A 17840-nucleotide genomic window follows, 5' to 3' on the forward strand; every position below is an offset into this window, starting at 1 on the left:
GGGGAAGGAATTGTGAACTGAATTCTGAAATCACTGGATACATGAGCCACAAGTATCGAAAAATATCAATTATGTGGACTTTAATTAATAAGTGGTAAAAGTACTGAAAATGCTATTTCAAGAAAACCGCGTTTAAAGTTTTTATTTTGCATAAAAACACAAGAAATTTATCCCTGCCAATGCTTGTATCTCAGCAAACTTTGTTCCAATCGACTTGATTCTATGTTACCTGTACTTCAAAATGACCGAAAAAAAATCGATTTTTCCAAACTTACAAACAAACTAAGCATATACGGAATGCAATATGAAGATCCTATGACTTCCACTGCTTTAATTACTCAAAATACGCAATTTTTACACGATCCCTTATATGACTTCTATATATATATATACTAGCTGAACCCGGTGCGTTTTGCTACCCCGACTTAGATAAAATATAATGGAATGCTTTTTTAATATTTTAACATATAAATATAGGAGATATGAAGGCGTTCTATACCCATTCAGGGCTGTTTTGGAGCCTTTTCGACTATAAGTATTCCTACGGTAGATATATACTCTTACAGTATTAATTTCTCTTTATTTGTACAGATTGGGTTTGGAGTGAATAAAATTAAGAATAGAACCAGGTTTAAGAACCTTAGGTTTGAGGATAGGGACTTACTATTTCCAGGTCATATACATATTAACATTTTGTGATATCTTAAATTACTCTTAGGACAACTCCCACGCGTATTCATAATTTTTACTCAAATAATGATTTAGTTATACCATATTAAAACATTATTCTTAAGAAGTCTCTCAAAGATATAATATTTAAAGCTGTAGCCTTGGTCAATTCCTTCTCAACTATAAGTACTTGTGTATATAATGATGACTTCTAAGTATCTTCAAAATTTCATTGAAATTGGACATACGTAACATAAACATATTCCGATCTGAACAGATCTCGATATTATTTTGCACATTTATTTTTACACCAAATCCCGTCTCACATTCCAAATTGCAATGAAATGTATAGCGTGTTTGGTGTATAAAATAAGGAAGTCGGCCGAAAATATATGTGTATGGTAGCTATACCCAAATCTGAACCGATTTCGATATAATTTGGCACATATATTTCTAGGCCAATATCCATCACACATTCTAAATTTCAGCGAAATTGGACATATATAGAAAATCGGCCGAAAATATACATGGGAGCTATATCCAAATCTGAACCGATTTCGATATAATTTGGCACATTTATTTCTAGACCAAGTTCTGTAACACATTTCAAATTTCAGTGAATTTGAACATATATGGCGTGTTTGGTGCATAAAATGCGGAAAATCGGCCGAAAATATATATGGGAGCTACATCCAAATCTGAACCGATTTCGATATAATTTGGCACATGTATTTCTAGGCCAAGTTCAGTCACACATTGAAAATTTTATTTAAATTGGATATAAATACCGTGTTTGGTGCCTCAAATACATGAAATCGGCAGAAAGTATATATGGAGCTATATCCAAATCTGAACCGATTTCGATATAAATTGGCACATATATTTCTAAGCCAATATCCATCACACGATTTAAATTTCAGCGAAATTGGAAATATATATCGTGTTTGGTGTATAAAATAAGGAAGTCGGCCGAAAATATATGTGTATGGTAGCTATATCCAAATCTGAACCGATTTCGATATAATTTGGCACATATATTTCTAGGCCAATATCCATCACACATTCTAAATTTCAGCGAAATTGGACATATATAGAGTGTTTGGTGCATAAAAAAAGTAAATCGGCCGAAAATATATGTATGTGGGAGCTATATCCAAATCTGAACCGATCTCGATATAATTCGGCACATACAGTGTTGGTCACAGAATTAGCACACCCCTTTGGTGCAAAATGATTTCAGTCAACTAAGAGTTTTGATAGGACAAATTGAAATATTTTAGTACACAAAATCCTTTTCTATAATGTATTTAACAGATTTAATGATATAAGTGAATAGTTTTATCAGTGGTTTTTTGAAAATAAAGGTTTTGTGAAGACGCCCATATTATCAAGGGGACACTTAATTAGCACACCATAAGATTTTTTAATTAAATTCTGTTAATATACAAAAAATTATTTATATTGATGTTAATTCATATTCAAAACGTATTGAATAAATCATTTTTTGAAAGAAAAAATAATTTATCACCCCGGAATCTCAAAATATATCCCAATAGAGGACCATTTTTCGTAATGTACAATTAAACGTCAGAAAGTCGCCACAACTTTAAAAACAAATGTACAATTGGATCTGAAATTATTGGAATTGTTAACCGATTACCGAAATTTAAATATAAAGTGCAAAAACTTTTCAAAAAGTGTTTAAGGTCAATGATTCATTCAAGAAAATGTTCGATTTGGGAGGGGTTTATAGGAAGAAGATCAATAAAATGCACTCATATGTGAAGAAGGATCAACTTATAACGCCATTTGTAATTCAAAATTACACGTCTGAATAACACCAAGGACCTATCACTACAAAACTGTCAACTAAGCACTAGGTGAACATGTACACATGAGTATGTTTAAAGGTATAACCCCTTTCTAACAATAAAGGATTTTGAGGTTAGCTGAAATTGGTTAAAATCCATGAAAGTAGGCATATACTATTCAAGATAAATGTTTTCTGGATTATTGATTTTAAATTTAATCGTTTTAAGCTCCGGGAAACATATTATCTTGCGGTCTCACTAGACTATCTCCCATTTGCCTTATGTTTAGAAAATTATTAAAATTTGTGTAGGTCCCATAGAGATGAACATAGGTTTATCGTTACATACATCACGACATGTCGGTAAAATTCAGTCCAGATGGATAAGTATTTATAAAATCAATAGCTCAACGCATCATATTACAGTTTTTTAATGAAAATTTTTGTGTCAAACGGACTTTACAGATGCACACTGCTGGTGGGTACATCCCATTATTCGCAAATTTACAAAGATGAACAAGAATATGATGTTTTATTTGATGTTTCTATGAACTACTTGCCTCAATGAGTTTGCTACATGTGAAAAAATCGATAAAAACACTAAAAAAACTGACATTTCCATCAGTCCTTGGGACCCAAGGTGTACCCCATATAATTCCCTTCTGACACTAAAATTTCGGAGACTGGAGGAGAGTATAACTAGCAGACTGGAACTTATTCCCAAACGAAAGGGATTTAAAACTGAATATGGACGAAAATATTGAAACTATTCACAATATTAGTTATTCTTTTAAGGTGTGCTAATTACATGTCCAGTGAATTTAGGACATTTTTTACATTTTTGGAGGTTATTCAAATCACAGTTATGTTTCAGTTTCTGTATTGCGTTGAATTCTTTAAGCATACTACTGAGAATATATTAGTACAAATACTTTATTAAATACAACTACTTTTGAAGGTCTTTTTAGGCAAAATAAACGTTGGTAGTGGGGTGTGCTAATTGGGTGACCAACACTGTATATTTCTAGGCCAATATCAATCACACATTCTAAATTTCAGCGAAATTGGAAATATATATCGTGTTTGGTGTATAAAATAAGGAAGTCGGCCGAAAATATATGTGTATGGTAGCTATATCCAAATCTGAACCGATTTCGATATAATTTGGCACATATATTTCTAGGCCAATATCCATCACACATTCTAAATTTCAGCGAAATTGGACATATATAGAGTGTTTGGTGCATAAAATAAGGAAATCGGCTGAAAATATATGTATATGGGAGCTATATCCAAATCTGAACCGATTTAAATATAATTTGGTAAATTTATTTCTACATTAAATTCCGTCACACATACAAAATTTGGGGATTGTATCTGTAATAGTTCTAAAGATATTTGCATACAAAATCTAAATTTTTTGGAGGTACCTCCGGTTTTGATGCTATATCTCCAGATCAAAGCGAAATTTCAAAAAATTATATAGCCTATTTTCATTCCAGGCCATGTAGCAATGTACCCTAAAAATTTCAGTAAGATCTGTTCAGCGGTTTTCGAGTCTATAAGGCACAAACAAACGAACAAACAAACAAACAAACGTACAAACAAATTTCAATTTTATATATACACGCAAAAAAAAATCGGCCTCTCTAACATATGTCCCAAACATATTTTGCAGCAAACATATATATGTTTGCAACAGTCCCAAACATAATATATGTTTGGGTCTGCAAACATATATATGTTTGGGTGGAAACAAATATATGTTTGGGTGCAAACATATATATGTTTGGGTGCAAAGATATTTATGTTTGGGTGCAAATATATATATGTTTGGGTGCAAACAAAGATATGTTTGGGTGGAAACAATTTTATGTTTGGGTGCAAACATTTTATATGTTTGGGTGCAAAAAAATACAAACCCAAAAGGCACAAAAAAAAACAAACACATGCACCAGTGGGCGCTTACTGAGAGCAAGGGAGCGTAAAATTCAATGTAAAACACTTTAAAATGTGTGCTCACTTGCTCTCAGTAAGAGCTCACTGGCTATCTCTATAGTATACACACAAATGTTGTGGTTTTTTTATTAAAAGGCAAAAGAACAACAAACACATAGGTACATACAAAATTCCAAAGAAATACATAACACACTTTAATAAAAGAAAAACTGATTTAAATAATTTGTAGTCACACTTTTAAAAAGGAAAAAAATATAGAAACGTAGTTGAACGCTTCTCCTTAGTTGTGAAATAAAACAAATTGTCCTCTTACTTGAAATCATCAGCGGGGAATCGGCATCTAGAATCAAATGATTATGTAATGAAATAAATAAATATGGATATGCCATATTTCAAATATACATAAGTATGTATGTAATTACCAATATTAAATGCGATTTCTTCTTTGTCCAATAAAATAATTCCATTCAACTTTCCGATTCAATTATAAAATGTATTGGGCATTTAATTTACTAAAGAGCACAATTTCTTTAAGAAAACACAAAACACTGATTTATTCACTCACTTTACCGTCTTGACTCTACAAAGGCAACTAAAACACTGAAGAAAGAAAAAAATATAATTCATGTCATTTCTTCTTTTCTTCTTCGTTGGTTAACAACAACAAAACAAGAAACACACGAGTTTGACGCATACATGCCACCAAAGCCCCCTTCTTCGCTTCTACGTCTTCTATTATACAATACACACAACTCTTTATTATAAAGCAGCATTCCACAGCCGCGAGAGCACTGTTATTACTCTCGTTGACAAACATCCTCTCTCCACCCATGAAAAAAATGTTCTAACATAAAAATTATGTTTTACCCAAACATATCAAATTGAGATATGTTACAAAATGTTGCAAACATATATTTGTTTGGACCCAAACATATTATGTTTGGATCCAAACATATATTTGTTTGCAACCGGTCCCAAACATATATTTGTTTGGATCCAAACATATTTCTAACATAAATTTTTCTGCGTGTATAGATATATATATATATATATATATATATATATATATATATGTATATATATATATATATATATATATATATATATATATATATATATATATATATGTAGACGAGGGCTGCACAAAAACTATCTTCCCACCAATGAAAACGCGAATATTTACTATCAAAAATAGTCTCCGGCATGATTTATACACTTTTTCATGCACTCAAACCAATTGTTCAAACACTTTTTCCATTCCGATTGAGACACCTCAAAACATGGTTTTTGAACGCTTAAACAGCATTTTCTGGCGATGAAAATCGTTGACCACTTCTTTCTTTTTTGATATGCTGGAATCAAATGAAGTCGCTGGTTTGAATCGATGTCGAGTTTTTATTGCCATGATGCAGAATGACTCGTCTTTTCTTGTTCGTCTTCAAATTTCTCAGGCGACCTCAGACAAACAAATTGTAGTGTACCAATCAGAATTAACAGTCCTACATTTCTCAAGCCGTATAGTCGCCACACGGTCTGTTTTGCCGAAGAAACAGGGGTCCATTTGCTTCGCCGGATCGCTTTTTAAATAAATCGCGGTCAAAGTTCGCATTTATAGGGTTTTTTAGGTTTTCACGATTTTGCTTGGAAACCACAAGTCCTATCGAAATTGGGCTAAAGAAAGTGCTGTAGCCATAAAAAATCTGTACAAGATTAACCTTTATTTATTTTTTTATTTTTATTTCGTAGGTTTTACCGTTATTGAGATACAGGAGTTCAAGTTGGGACAATACATTAACTGTATCGCTACCTTATAAAACAGTGTCATACATGGTGCGCCTTAACTAACTCTAAGCGGAAACTGCTTACACCTGGGAAGTTTTTGGCGGATTTTGAAACAGAAATGTTCGTAGTTTAGAAAAGTCCAAAAACAAGAAAAAATCTCTAGAGGGTTGACCGTTGTGATTTGCCATTTTTGAGACATATAGATGTTCAGGTCACATTTTTAGCTTGTTTGTTAGGTTTTCACGATTTGCTTGAAAACGGTAAATCTTATCGAAATAGGACTAGATATAATATTTTAGCTGCAAAAATTCTCTACAAGATTGGGTTTCGTAATTTTTTCCTAGGTTGTACTATTTTCGAGATATGTATATAACTTTAAGTTGGGAAATTGCAGTCATGATATTGTTTTATAAGGAGGCGATACAGTCAATGCATTGCCCCAATTTGAACTTCTATATCTCACCAACGGTAATACCTACGAAATTATAATAAAGGTCAATCTTGTAGAGAATTTTCATAGCTACAAAATTTTTTGCGGTTTCCAAGCGAAATCGTGAAAATCTAAAAAGCCCCTAAAAATGTCAACATGAATCGCGATTTGTTTAAAAAGCGCTCCGGCGATTTTTGTTTTTTGATTTTTCTCATCTATGAACATTGTAGTTTCAGAATTCGCAAAAACTTATCAAGTGTAAGTACCTTCCATTTAAAGTTGCTTCAAGAGCACCATGAGAGCTGATGGAGAAAAACGGCGACCGGATTCGAAAATAACTCGCCAATTTCAGTTAGAAACACAAACACACGGATGAAACAAAAGTCGTGTTGAACAGTGTAATCCTTAGTTATTATATTCTTGTACATATTCAGATCATATTTCCGTTATAGTAATATTATTTTCTTCAATATTATAAGTTCTTATAGCTGTACTAAGAGAAGCAGCGTTTTAAAAGCAATGGTCAGTTGTTTCCCTTACGATGTCTAATTTCCAACAAACTAGGCATAGTATTCATCCAAAATTTAACGTATTTCAAAATCAATTTTTATTTTATGCAGGACGTTTGGTAATACTAACACGGCGTTTTTCTCGTGCGATTTCTTGGTAACCCTTAAGCTGAAAACACATTCAACGTTTGAGTAAAGTTTTGTGTTGTTGAGTAACCGTTTTGGACTTCCTGTGAAAATAGCATGAAAGGTGCAAAAAATTAGAATAATAATTATCTACCAGATGTAGACTGGGTTCGAGACCTGCTCTCGAATCACTTTGATTTTTGTTGAAACAACTTGCACTTGCTTCTTCAATTACGACGGTAAAATTTTTCTTGAGAAAACAGCCCGAAAGATGTAAAAAACTCCTATGCCACCATATGTAGTGACTGGAGAGCACGATATATCTCGAACTGATTTGGTCCAAAAATTTGGCCTTCGTTATATATTGTCATAGCTTTAGTTCGAAGATAGGCAATACCGGTCCACAACTTCCGGTACTTGCCCCGAATATTTAAAAATGTCACTAAAATGGTATGCACGATACCTCCTGAAAAATTTTTGTCCAAACTTTAACTTCTAAAAACCCTAAGGTACCTCCCCCACAAATGTTCAACATTTGTGTCTAAGTGCAGTTTCAGGTCTGTTCGCCTCTGCAACACTTTTGAACTTTTATCCTAATCCATATTTTCTTCGGCAAGTTCAAAAAAGTCCACAAAATACTGAATGGAGCCTAAATACATTCGATCTGTCCATCGATGAAAGTTTCAATTCACATAGGCTGGGGGTATATCTCTGTCGGCAAAGCCGACTGATATTTTTTTACTTGTTTTTTTTTTTATTTTATCCAAAGCCTTATATATGTAGTTTTATGGGAACGGTTAACGTTAACCCGTGCCACCTGAGCACGTTTTGGCCACAATTATTTTCCAACCGATGAAAAAATTTTATCAGTTCGTTGCTGTAGCTAAAATACTATTTTAACAAAAATGTCGGCTAACGAAAGCCATGGGTGAATTTTCATGAAATCGATCTGCATGCCACAATCCAATCCAATCGATGAAACAATTTTACCCGTTCATTGTTGTAGCTGAGAAACGAATTATACAGGACCAACTTCACAATAAACCAATAGATAAGGTTGTCGAATTATATAATTTTAATTACGAACATATCAAGGAATAATCATTTTTTTTGATTCATAATATTTTCTTATGAAATATATTGTTTGGACGGAACGTAAAAAAATGTACTGCTTAACATACATTTCATTGCAAACTTTTAAGAACATATGTATAGAGAGACTTTCATATTTAGGTAGTTCTTTAATAAATAGCCAATTTTAATAGTATAAAAACGAAAACATTAAAAAAATTATTACTTATTAACATTGTTCCCAATTTATGTGATTTATTAATAAACAAACTTCAAACTAACAAAGGCAAACGATATTTATGTGTATGCTTGTAAACGGTTTTAACAAAACAAATGTCATTCATAAAATGTTCATAAAATTCTGATAACGGACATAGAATCACAGACCTCGGACTAAAGAAAAAAAACAAACTCTTTCGTATGTTGTTTAACAAAATAACGCTTTTTATTAGTAATAAATTCAATTTTCTTTAATGCAAATTGAATTAATTAATTGGAAAATATAACGGGTTTTTGTTTCATGTTTATTGTTATTGTTAACGATCGAACAGAACAGCTCACAATAATTCTTAAGAAAAAAAAAACATACATAGTAACAGCAACAAGCAGCGAAAGCAAAGCAAAACGTTAAAACAAAAGCTTTAAAAAATTATTTTATTTTACACAAATCTTAAAGTGTGTTTTAGTATCAACAAATATTTTATGTAAATTTTCCAGCGTCTTCCAGCGGTTCTAAGCAGGATTGGAGTCATTCTTGCAAGCCCTTTGGTAAGCTATCAACTCATGCACATTCTCTCTCTCTCTGTATTTAAAATTAAACCGAATTCAAACAAAAGTGACCAAAATCACAAATTTGTAAAGAGCGGCTGGCCACAAAACTAAAAAATTGACTCAAAATCACCTGTTAACCAAACCTAACCTCTAAAACAGACACACATCATCAACATCGTCAATGTCATTGTCACATTTACTTCCTGTAAGACACCGTCATCCCACTCACCACCACCAGCAGTTTCATGATCTCTACTAACACCACATAAATATACAAATCAGCTAGAGCTCTTAAATCTGATAATGATTAGAAAGTCCAATACTTTCAAGTAAAATGAGTCAAATTGATGTGCAAATCTTTCGCCAAAACAAAACCAAAAGAAAAACGAACAAACAAAAACAAAAACTGGCATGTGAATTTCGCTTGTATTGCAAGAAATGAGTTGTCATTTTTAGTTTCATTTTAGATTTTTATACATTTCCGTTTCCTGTTTTCAATTTCTGCCGTAGACGCACGCTTTAAAATATTCTAATTTTTTCTAATTTGTTTAATTCGTTATTTGACAAATAGAATATTCGTTGGCCTTTTTAAAATGTTTTTTTTTTTTTTTGGTAAATTTTTAGTTGAATTTTTTCTTCAAATATCTTCTCAATTAGACATTTTTAACCATCAATCCTTTTCATTAACAAAATACCAAATAAAATTTGAACAAACCAAAAAACACACTTTAAGGTCACTTGTAATTGGGAAAAATGTTACGTGTGTATAAATAAACGTATAGGCCTCGTAAGCTAACCCTAAATGTAACCGTAAACATAAACGTATTGTGAAGTTTTTGTGTGTAAATAGTAAAGACAAAAAACAAAAAATCGAAAGCAAAAACATCACGAACAAAAGCTTATAAGAAATCAATAAATATAGGATTTGTTTTAGAATAGAAACAAAATCGTACACAATAATTTTAGAAACTCCCTTCAGCAACTGTATACGGGACTGTGTATATATTACTTACCTAGTATACTAATTATTATAGTAACCATTAATAATCAGATGAAGTATATTAGAAAATTTACCATAATATTTTAGTTTGTTTAGTTTTTTTTTTTTTTTTTTTTTTGTATGTTGATTCACCAACTGAGAGTCATTCTTCGTATTTATTTGTTGCTGTAATCGGCTTTTTAAAGATTGTCGTAATATATTTTTTGATTATATATTATTAGTTTGCGCAACTTCACTATTACAGTATGATCACAAGTTTAGATTTAAGTGAATCTTAAAGACATTCCAATATATTAATACAACGATTATGATATTGGCTAAAATGTAGTTAACACATTAAAAATATTTATTCACCTACTCAAATGACTATTAACCCACTTACTGCGGAGCATATTTTGCGAGAAAAATTAATATTTTATACGGAAATTATATTTTTGAGACTTTTTTAACATTTAAAAAAAAAAATAACTTTTTTCTCTAAAACGTATAGTTTTGCTACAATCGGGCCTCCTTTTAAAGGGCCGAAAACCTTGAAGGGTAATAAAGGTGTATTCTTACATGGCAATCACTCGGTTTTTGATTGAAAAAGTACTCTTACTATATTCCTAAGAAATACCTGAAATAATGTCAATGTAAAATTTACGGTTAAATTTTTATGTCATATTTTAATTTTTTATCAAAAGTCGAAAATTAAAAAAGTCGATTTTTTTGAATTGCTTGCGTTTTAAGCCAAATGCGTCAAAATGCATAGGCCGAATGAAACTTTATAAGCGTGCAATTATAAACAACTCACAATAACAAAATGCAAACAAATCCACAAAAACTTTCGAAAATACCCGAGTTTTACTTCAATTTTTGGAATAATTTTTTCTGGCGTTTAAACGGCCAGTGGGTTAAAGAACGTTTGTTCTTTTAGTTCATCGATCATCGATGAATTAACAAAATAGCTCAGTTATTGTCAGATCTCATGAAAATTTTATCTTAATTTCAACAAAAATCGGTTAGATTATGGAAAAGTGGTCAAAATAGATGACACGTGTATAGGCGTTTTGGAAGCTTGCATCGTCTTGATAACACTCCTCCACCAAAAGATGAAGGGAATAATTAAATTTGTCAGTCCGTTTGTAACACATCGAAATATTTATCGGAGACACTATAAAGTATATATATGAAGAAAAGACAAAATTTTTTAGTTTTCCATAAAAAAAAATTAAAAAAATTTTTTTTAAGCTACATGAACGATTTTTGGTACATAGATTGGGAAAAAAATCCCATTCTTAAATCTGTTCGAGATACTAATTTTGGTTGTTGCGCGCAAAAGTTATAGCGGTTTCAATTCTGATAAAAAGAAAAAAATCTTTAAAAGACTCTAATCATTATATTGAGAAACTCTCTTAATTAGGGGCTCCCTACATACTATATGTTTACTGAGGTCCCATAACTTTAGTCAAAAAGTTGTAAATTTTCGCGGAAATTAGGAAAGCATTCAAAACAATTGGTAGTTTACAACTTGTTCTAATAAAATTCAAGCTGTTTATGCATCTGAAAAATATATAAAAAATATGTACGTAATCTAAACATCGCGAAGATTCAAATGAAACCAAAACTATACAAATCCGTTTAGCGGTTTGCATATTATAGCAAAAAACAAAAAATATATTGAGGAAATTTATAAAATTTTTGTAAGAGAAAATATTTATTAAAATTTATTTTGTGAGTTAGTTGAACAAAATGTAAGAAAAATAGGTCGGAGTTTTTCTTCTATTTTAGTTAAATTTCACGCAATAAATTACATTTTTTATTCTAATCAGTTCTCGAAAACACGCTAACATCTAGCAGAAGATATGGATATTTTTCAAAAAAATGTTGGGTTCCTTTAAATGGGGTATAATCTTGAAATAAAATTGTATCGGGTAATGTTCATTTTGAAATGCGTGTAAATTGCGAAATCCTCAAAATCACTTGATGCGCATGCGGTTTACCAATACAGCGAATTCTTCTCTTTTAATTTGTACACATTTGCCAGGATTTACTTTGGCCGCTAAGATGTAGCATCGTCTGCAGTTTAGTGTGCATCAAACTGTATAACGCTTATATTTTGCACAAAGTGCATACACTTTTTATGCGCATCCGATTTCACTATCAACCGTGAAAAAATACATCGATCTAAACATATTTCAATAAAATCCATCAAGAACCGTGGATGTAGCATCACACAGTATTTTTTGGATAAATCGGATACAGCTCCCATGACACTAAATTTTTCAAACCGCTGTTTTCGCACAAATGCGAGTGATGATTCACTTTCATCATTGAAATGGAAACGATCGACATAAAACGCGAATTAGTCAGCGATATTTTGGAAAACATTTTTCGCAAATTTTTCAATTTTTGCAGTAGCCATTTCCGCCGTTCTAGTAGATGGATTTTTACGATCTTTGATTCATATGATCCGGATCGTCGAAAAACTAAAATATCGCGGGGTACCAGCACACTCAAAACGATATTGTAAATACTGTACCCAAAAAATAGGTTTTTTAGAAAAAATATAGCACTAAATTTTGGCCTTTGGCAGTAGATTACTCTGCTGCTGTGTTGGCTACAAACTCAATATACATATCAGATTATGCGAAATCGCGAGTTCTTTAATCCTATAATTGGTTTTTCGAAATATCCGAATGCGCGTCCCAGTTACATAAAAAATACAAAAAACACCTGAAATCCGGCTTCAAAATGTCAGCATCCATAAAAGGTGGATGCAGTGGAAATTTTGGAAAGTGATACATTAGAAGTGTAATCTTCATTTTGTATTTTCCTACTTTTACTTTGGACAGATGTCCCTCATTTGAATGGTTTAATCAGAAATCGAATAGCAATGTAAAAAACCTGTTTAGCTTCAACGTGTTTTTACCTATGTTTTTCCTTTACGCGGTCGTAACTACCACGTAAATTAAATTTTTTTGCTAAATTTTTGAGCTTTGTACAAAAACATCTAAATTAATCCAGCAATAGTCATAGTTACTGGTAAACTACAATAGTTCGCGTATTATAATAGTGCAAACCTTGGCTTCATGGAAACTAAAAAATTTTGACTTTTCCTCATATATTCTTGATCAGGGTACACTTCTAAGTCGTTATAATCATGTCAGTCTGTCCGTCCGTCTGTTGAAATCAAAATACAGCTCGCAATTTTTAAGATAAAGCTTTGTAATTTGGTATAGAAGTTTTTGTTACTCCTAGGATGTTTGGTATTGTAAATGGGCTATATCCGTCCACGTTTTCATATAGCCCCTATAAAAAGGGATCACCCGATTTTCGGTATTTTCAAGGTTTTAGCTTCATTATCGCACCAAATTTGGTACTTAGTCTTCTTTGGGGGTGCAAAACTTTCCACCTGAAATTTGTCGGTTTAGTCCACGCCTTCATACAGCCACATAGAACTGTACCTCCCGAACTTCGGTATTTTAAAGGTTGTGTCTTCAATATTCCACCGAAATGGCTGAAATTTGGTATTTAGTCTTCGTTGGTAGTTTAAAACTTTCCCCCCCTAAAGTTAAAAGAACTGCGAGAAATGACAAAAGGAAATACTTGGGGTCAATGGCTAGCGATCAAATTATCTGCATCAAATTATCAACCAAATTTCAAATAAAACTGGAAGCCGATCCCATGCCGTAAAAGACAAAAATGGCAACCTTTTGACAGACACTGCTGAACAAACACGCAGATGGAGAAGATCGCTGGTGTAATTACAAAATTAAAAATTAACAAATCGCCGGGAGGATGGAATACCCCCGGGACTTTTACAGTCAAACCTAATCGCTTCGGCGGAATTATTATACCCACACATTTTCGAAGCATGGTCCAACGAAACATTTCCCAGCCAGTGGACAAATAGTGGCATTATAAAACTGCACTAAAAAATGACCTAAAAGATTGTAACAATTGGAGAGGCATCACGCTGCTTAACTCAGTGTACAAAATAGTAGCCACCATCATAAACAACAGGCTACACTGTGTAGAAGAATCGCTACTCGACGAACAAGCTGGGTTCAGACCACATCGCAATTGTGTGGACCAGACCAATACACTGCGTATTATAATTGAACAGTCGGTTGAATGGAGATCCCCTCTTTACTTGGTATTCAAAAAGGCATTTGACTCTTTACGGCGAAGAGCAATTTGGTCGGCATAAAAGAAGAAGGGTGAACCTCAGAAAATAATAAACATTATACAAGCTATGTATACAAACAACAAACTACATGTGCGTCACAACGGAACCACCAACGATATATTTGAAACAAATGTAGGAGTCAAACAAGGGTGTCCGTTATCGTTCGCCGTACCGTTGGATCAAATTATGCTACAACTTGAAATTAAGAAAAGGGGAATTGCCTGGAATTTGCATCGAAAACTACACGCAGAGAAAAAATATTTTTCGCTTTTGTTGGAACAAAAATATCTGTTTTGGTTCCAAAAATGTATTTGTTTTGTTCAAACATTGTAATCCAAATCCAAAAGTAACATCTTTTGTTCCAAACATAGAAAACAAAAACAACTTTCGAATTTCCGCAATATTGTAAAAATCGTTAACAATACCGATTGTAGGAACTATCATAATCTAATTTTGTTTACAAAAAGTATTGTCAACCCAGAAAACCAGCCCAGAAATTTTTGATTTGAGTGTATATACTTCTCATATACACTTTTCACATAACTTGGATATAAATGTCGCGTATAATATTGCAATCATTGATGAACACAATAAATGGTTTGCTGCATTGGCTGACAGCAAAGACAAACAAAAAGCCACAAGCACCCACCACAACATAAGGAATAATTAAACACCATAACAAACTCCGGTATAACACCAAACCTCAAAGCACAATGAAGATAGAAGAATGAAACAAAACAGAAACAAATAAAAACAAGAGTCTCATTGTTGGTATACATACACACAAAAACAAAGATAAAGGGCATCATGTCATACAAACAAAACTCACCATAATTGTTTTTTTCAACACGGCATCGAATAACGAGAGAAGAGAAAAAATTGTCGAAGAAAAGAGAGAACTATTGTCCAGTTGACAAAAACTATTTTTGGATTTAACAAAACCAATTGTTGGAATCACAATACTACATTTGGAATTTAACAATATCTTTACAATACATATTTTGCTCTTCGAATATTGTTGGATCAATCATATTTTTTTCTCTGCGTGTAGAGGACCTTGATTTTGCAGATGACATCAGCTCGTCGAACTTGCCAAAAAATGTGGGTCTAGAAATAATAAAAATGATGTGTGTACTACGTGAACATGCTGCCGATTATGATTCCAAAAATCTTGGTAAGTGGTGAAAAAGGTGGTAAGATTTATCAAATGAAAATTCAGGCTCTCACAAATAACATCAGGAAAGGTACCCGATGCCAAGATCGTAAATCATCCGTATAAGTCACGATCCCAATGTCGTCTCATAAGGGTGGAATACTCCCAGTTCCACTCTACGGAGCTTGGATTTCTTACATATACGACTGGAATCCACAAAGATAATTGATTATCCAACATTTTAAACTTTTAACAGCTACTTATTTAACTACTTATTTTGGTGGTTAAAAAATAACCACATATTTCGGTTTTGTAAGGGGTATTTTTGCTGGGAGAGTGCAAGACAGTATAGAAGACTTTTGATAAGTCGAGCGCTCCAACATTCTCCTTGTTCTGGTTGAGTCTTGGACTAATATGTGTGAAGATGGCTTGGCGCGCTGTTTTTGTTGTTGTTGTTCAAACAGTGTTTATTGTTGTGTGTTTGTATGTTCGTTCTTCTGCCCAATCTGGCTCTGGATTTATCTCCAGTTCCAAGAAAGTGGCTTCTTTGATTGATGTAACCACAGATCCACTGGAGTTAGATGAGTAAGTTCAGGGGTTCTCTCCTGTATCGTTGGACATCTATCTCTAGATCGTGGATATTCTCCTTGATGTGCCCGAATGTGTCGGGCCCACCCAGCGAATGTTGATTGGGATGGATCTCACGGTAACGCCCGAGTACTGCAACGACAGCATCTCATTGTCATGGTCCACTGAAGTCTTGAGGAGACACCCTGTTACTGTTCTCAGGACGGCATTCTGACAAGTTTGAATCTGATTCCAATGCGTCCCACATAAATTCGTGGACTAAACTGGCGCCGCATAGCTTACCACAGACCGATCTATCGCGTTATATGTGGTAAACAAGGTTCCTTCAACTGCACATCAAGTGCTGCCGGCTAGGGACTTGAGGATCTTGTTTCTACATTTCAGTTTGTAGCAGATGGCTGCGGCATGTGCGGACGACGTGAATGTAGTGTTGAAAGTGACCCCTAGAATGTTGTGGCAGTTTGTAGTCGGAATTCTGCTACCATCAACCACGACATTGAACTCTCTTCTGTACTGTGCCGTCAATGTGGTGAACAGAGTGGCCATAGATTTAGTGGCGGATATCTGCATATTCCTAGCGTGGAAAAAGGTGGTAAGATTGGTTAAATAGGAGTTCAGTCTCTCACAGATGGCATAACGGTAGGTACCTGACGCCAGGATCGTACAATCATCCGCATACGTTACGATCTCGATGCCGTCGGCAGGGGGCGGAATACAGGAGAGGTAGAGGTTAAACAGTTCCGGAGATATCACCCCATCTTGGGAACTCCCTGTTTCAATCTACGGGGTTTGGACTTCTTTTTCCTGAATACCACATACGACTGGCGTCGACACGTATACATAATTACCAACGTTTTAAGCTTGGCCAGAGGGTTGTCTGCTCAATGTCCTCAAACAGATTAGAGTGCAAGATAATATAGGAAGCTTTTGATAAGGCGAGCACTACCACACACACTGTCCTATCTCAAGGCTTGTTCTGGTTGAATGTTGTCGTGCTGTTCTGATTACGGAACCCATTCTGATGATCAGCAACTGGATAGCAATTTCTGGCGCTGGGGAGGAGTAAAGCCTCACGAAAAGCGAAATCGGTCTGTGCGATTCACTTTTGCTGGCGTCCTTGCCAGCGGGACCACCCTTCCCATTTATCAGACTTTGGGCACGATGTGGGTGGCGAGACAGGTTGAGAACTCTGATGAGATACTCGACTCCCGGCTCATCCAGCTGTTTCAGAGATTCCATCAGGTCCCAACGCTTTGACTGATTTAGTGTTCCTAATGGCATTCGTAACGGCATCCAATGTAAATTGTAGAGGTTCCTCCTCGACAGGAACAAATCTAACACTCTTCTCTTCGACCTGTCGACAAATTGCCGATTATAATAACTTGAGCAGCTCTTCGGACCAGTCAATGTCACGTCGCAAAACGTGACTAATGTCCTATGTTCCTTCTTTCCAGGGTTCAAGAGTGACTTAACCGTTGACGACAATTCACCTATTCCTGCAACAATGTTGCAAACCTTCAAATGTTTTAGTCCCTTGTTCCGCTTATGCTCACCGACCAAGCTGTTAACTTCTAGTGACAGCTCCCTTACTTTGATTCACTAGGGTTAGATCAATAAAGCTTATCACGCTTATTTGCTAATCCCGTCGTATCTGATAGGAAATTTGATATGATTTCAGCTATTCGAGCAGCAGGTATATAGCGAGCGGCTGAAGCAATGATCAGAAAGATTGAGGAAATCTCTGAAGCAGTGATTAATTAACTCTCCGGAATAAGGCCAATTAGCTTTCGCAAGGGCGGCG

General features: G+C 34.0%; 1 protein-coding gene across 30 annotated transcripts in view; it reads left to right on the forward strand.

The window, feature by feature from the left end:
- The window catches only part of pHCl-1 (pH-sensitive chloride channel 1), a 358921-nt gene that overhangs the window by 312196 nt on the left and 28885 nt on the right, over positions 1 to 17840 (forward strand). For 19 of the 30 annotated variants that reach the window (XM_073983457.1, XM_073983456.1, XM_073983472.1 and 16 more), the window contains one exon: positions 9074 to 9124. The exons of the other annotated variants lie outside the window; for them this stretch is intronic. In XM_073983457.1, the coding sequence (XP_073839558.1) occupies positions 9074 to 9124 (51 nt within the window). The remainder of the gene's footprint in view (positions 1 to 9073; positions 9125 to 17840) is intronic. 30 annotated transcript variants of the gene reach the window in all.

This window comes from Musca autumnalis, unplaced genomic scaffold, assembly GCF_047663935.1.
Source record: "Musca autumnalis isolate F117 unplaced genomic scaffold, ASM4766393v1 scaffold_4, whole genome shotgun sequence".
NCBI classification, from domain to species: Eukaryota; Metazoa; Arthropoda; class Insecta; order Diptera; family Muscidae; genus Musca; species Musca autumnalis.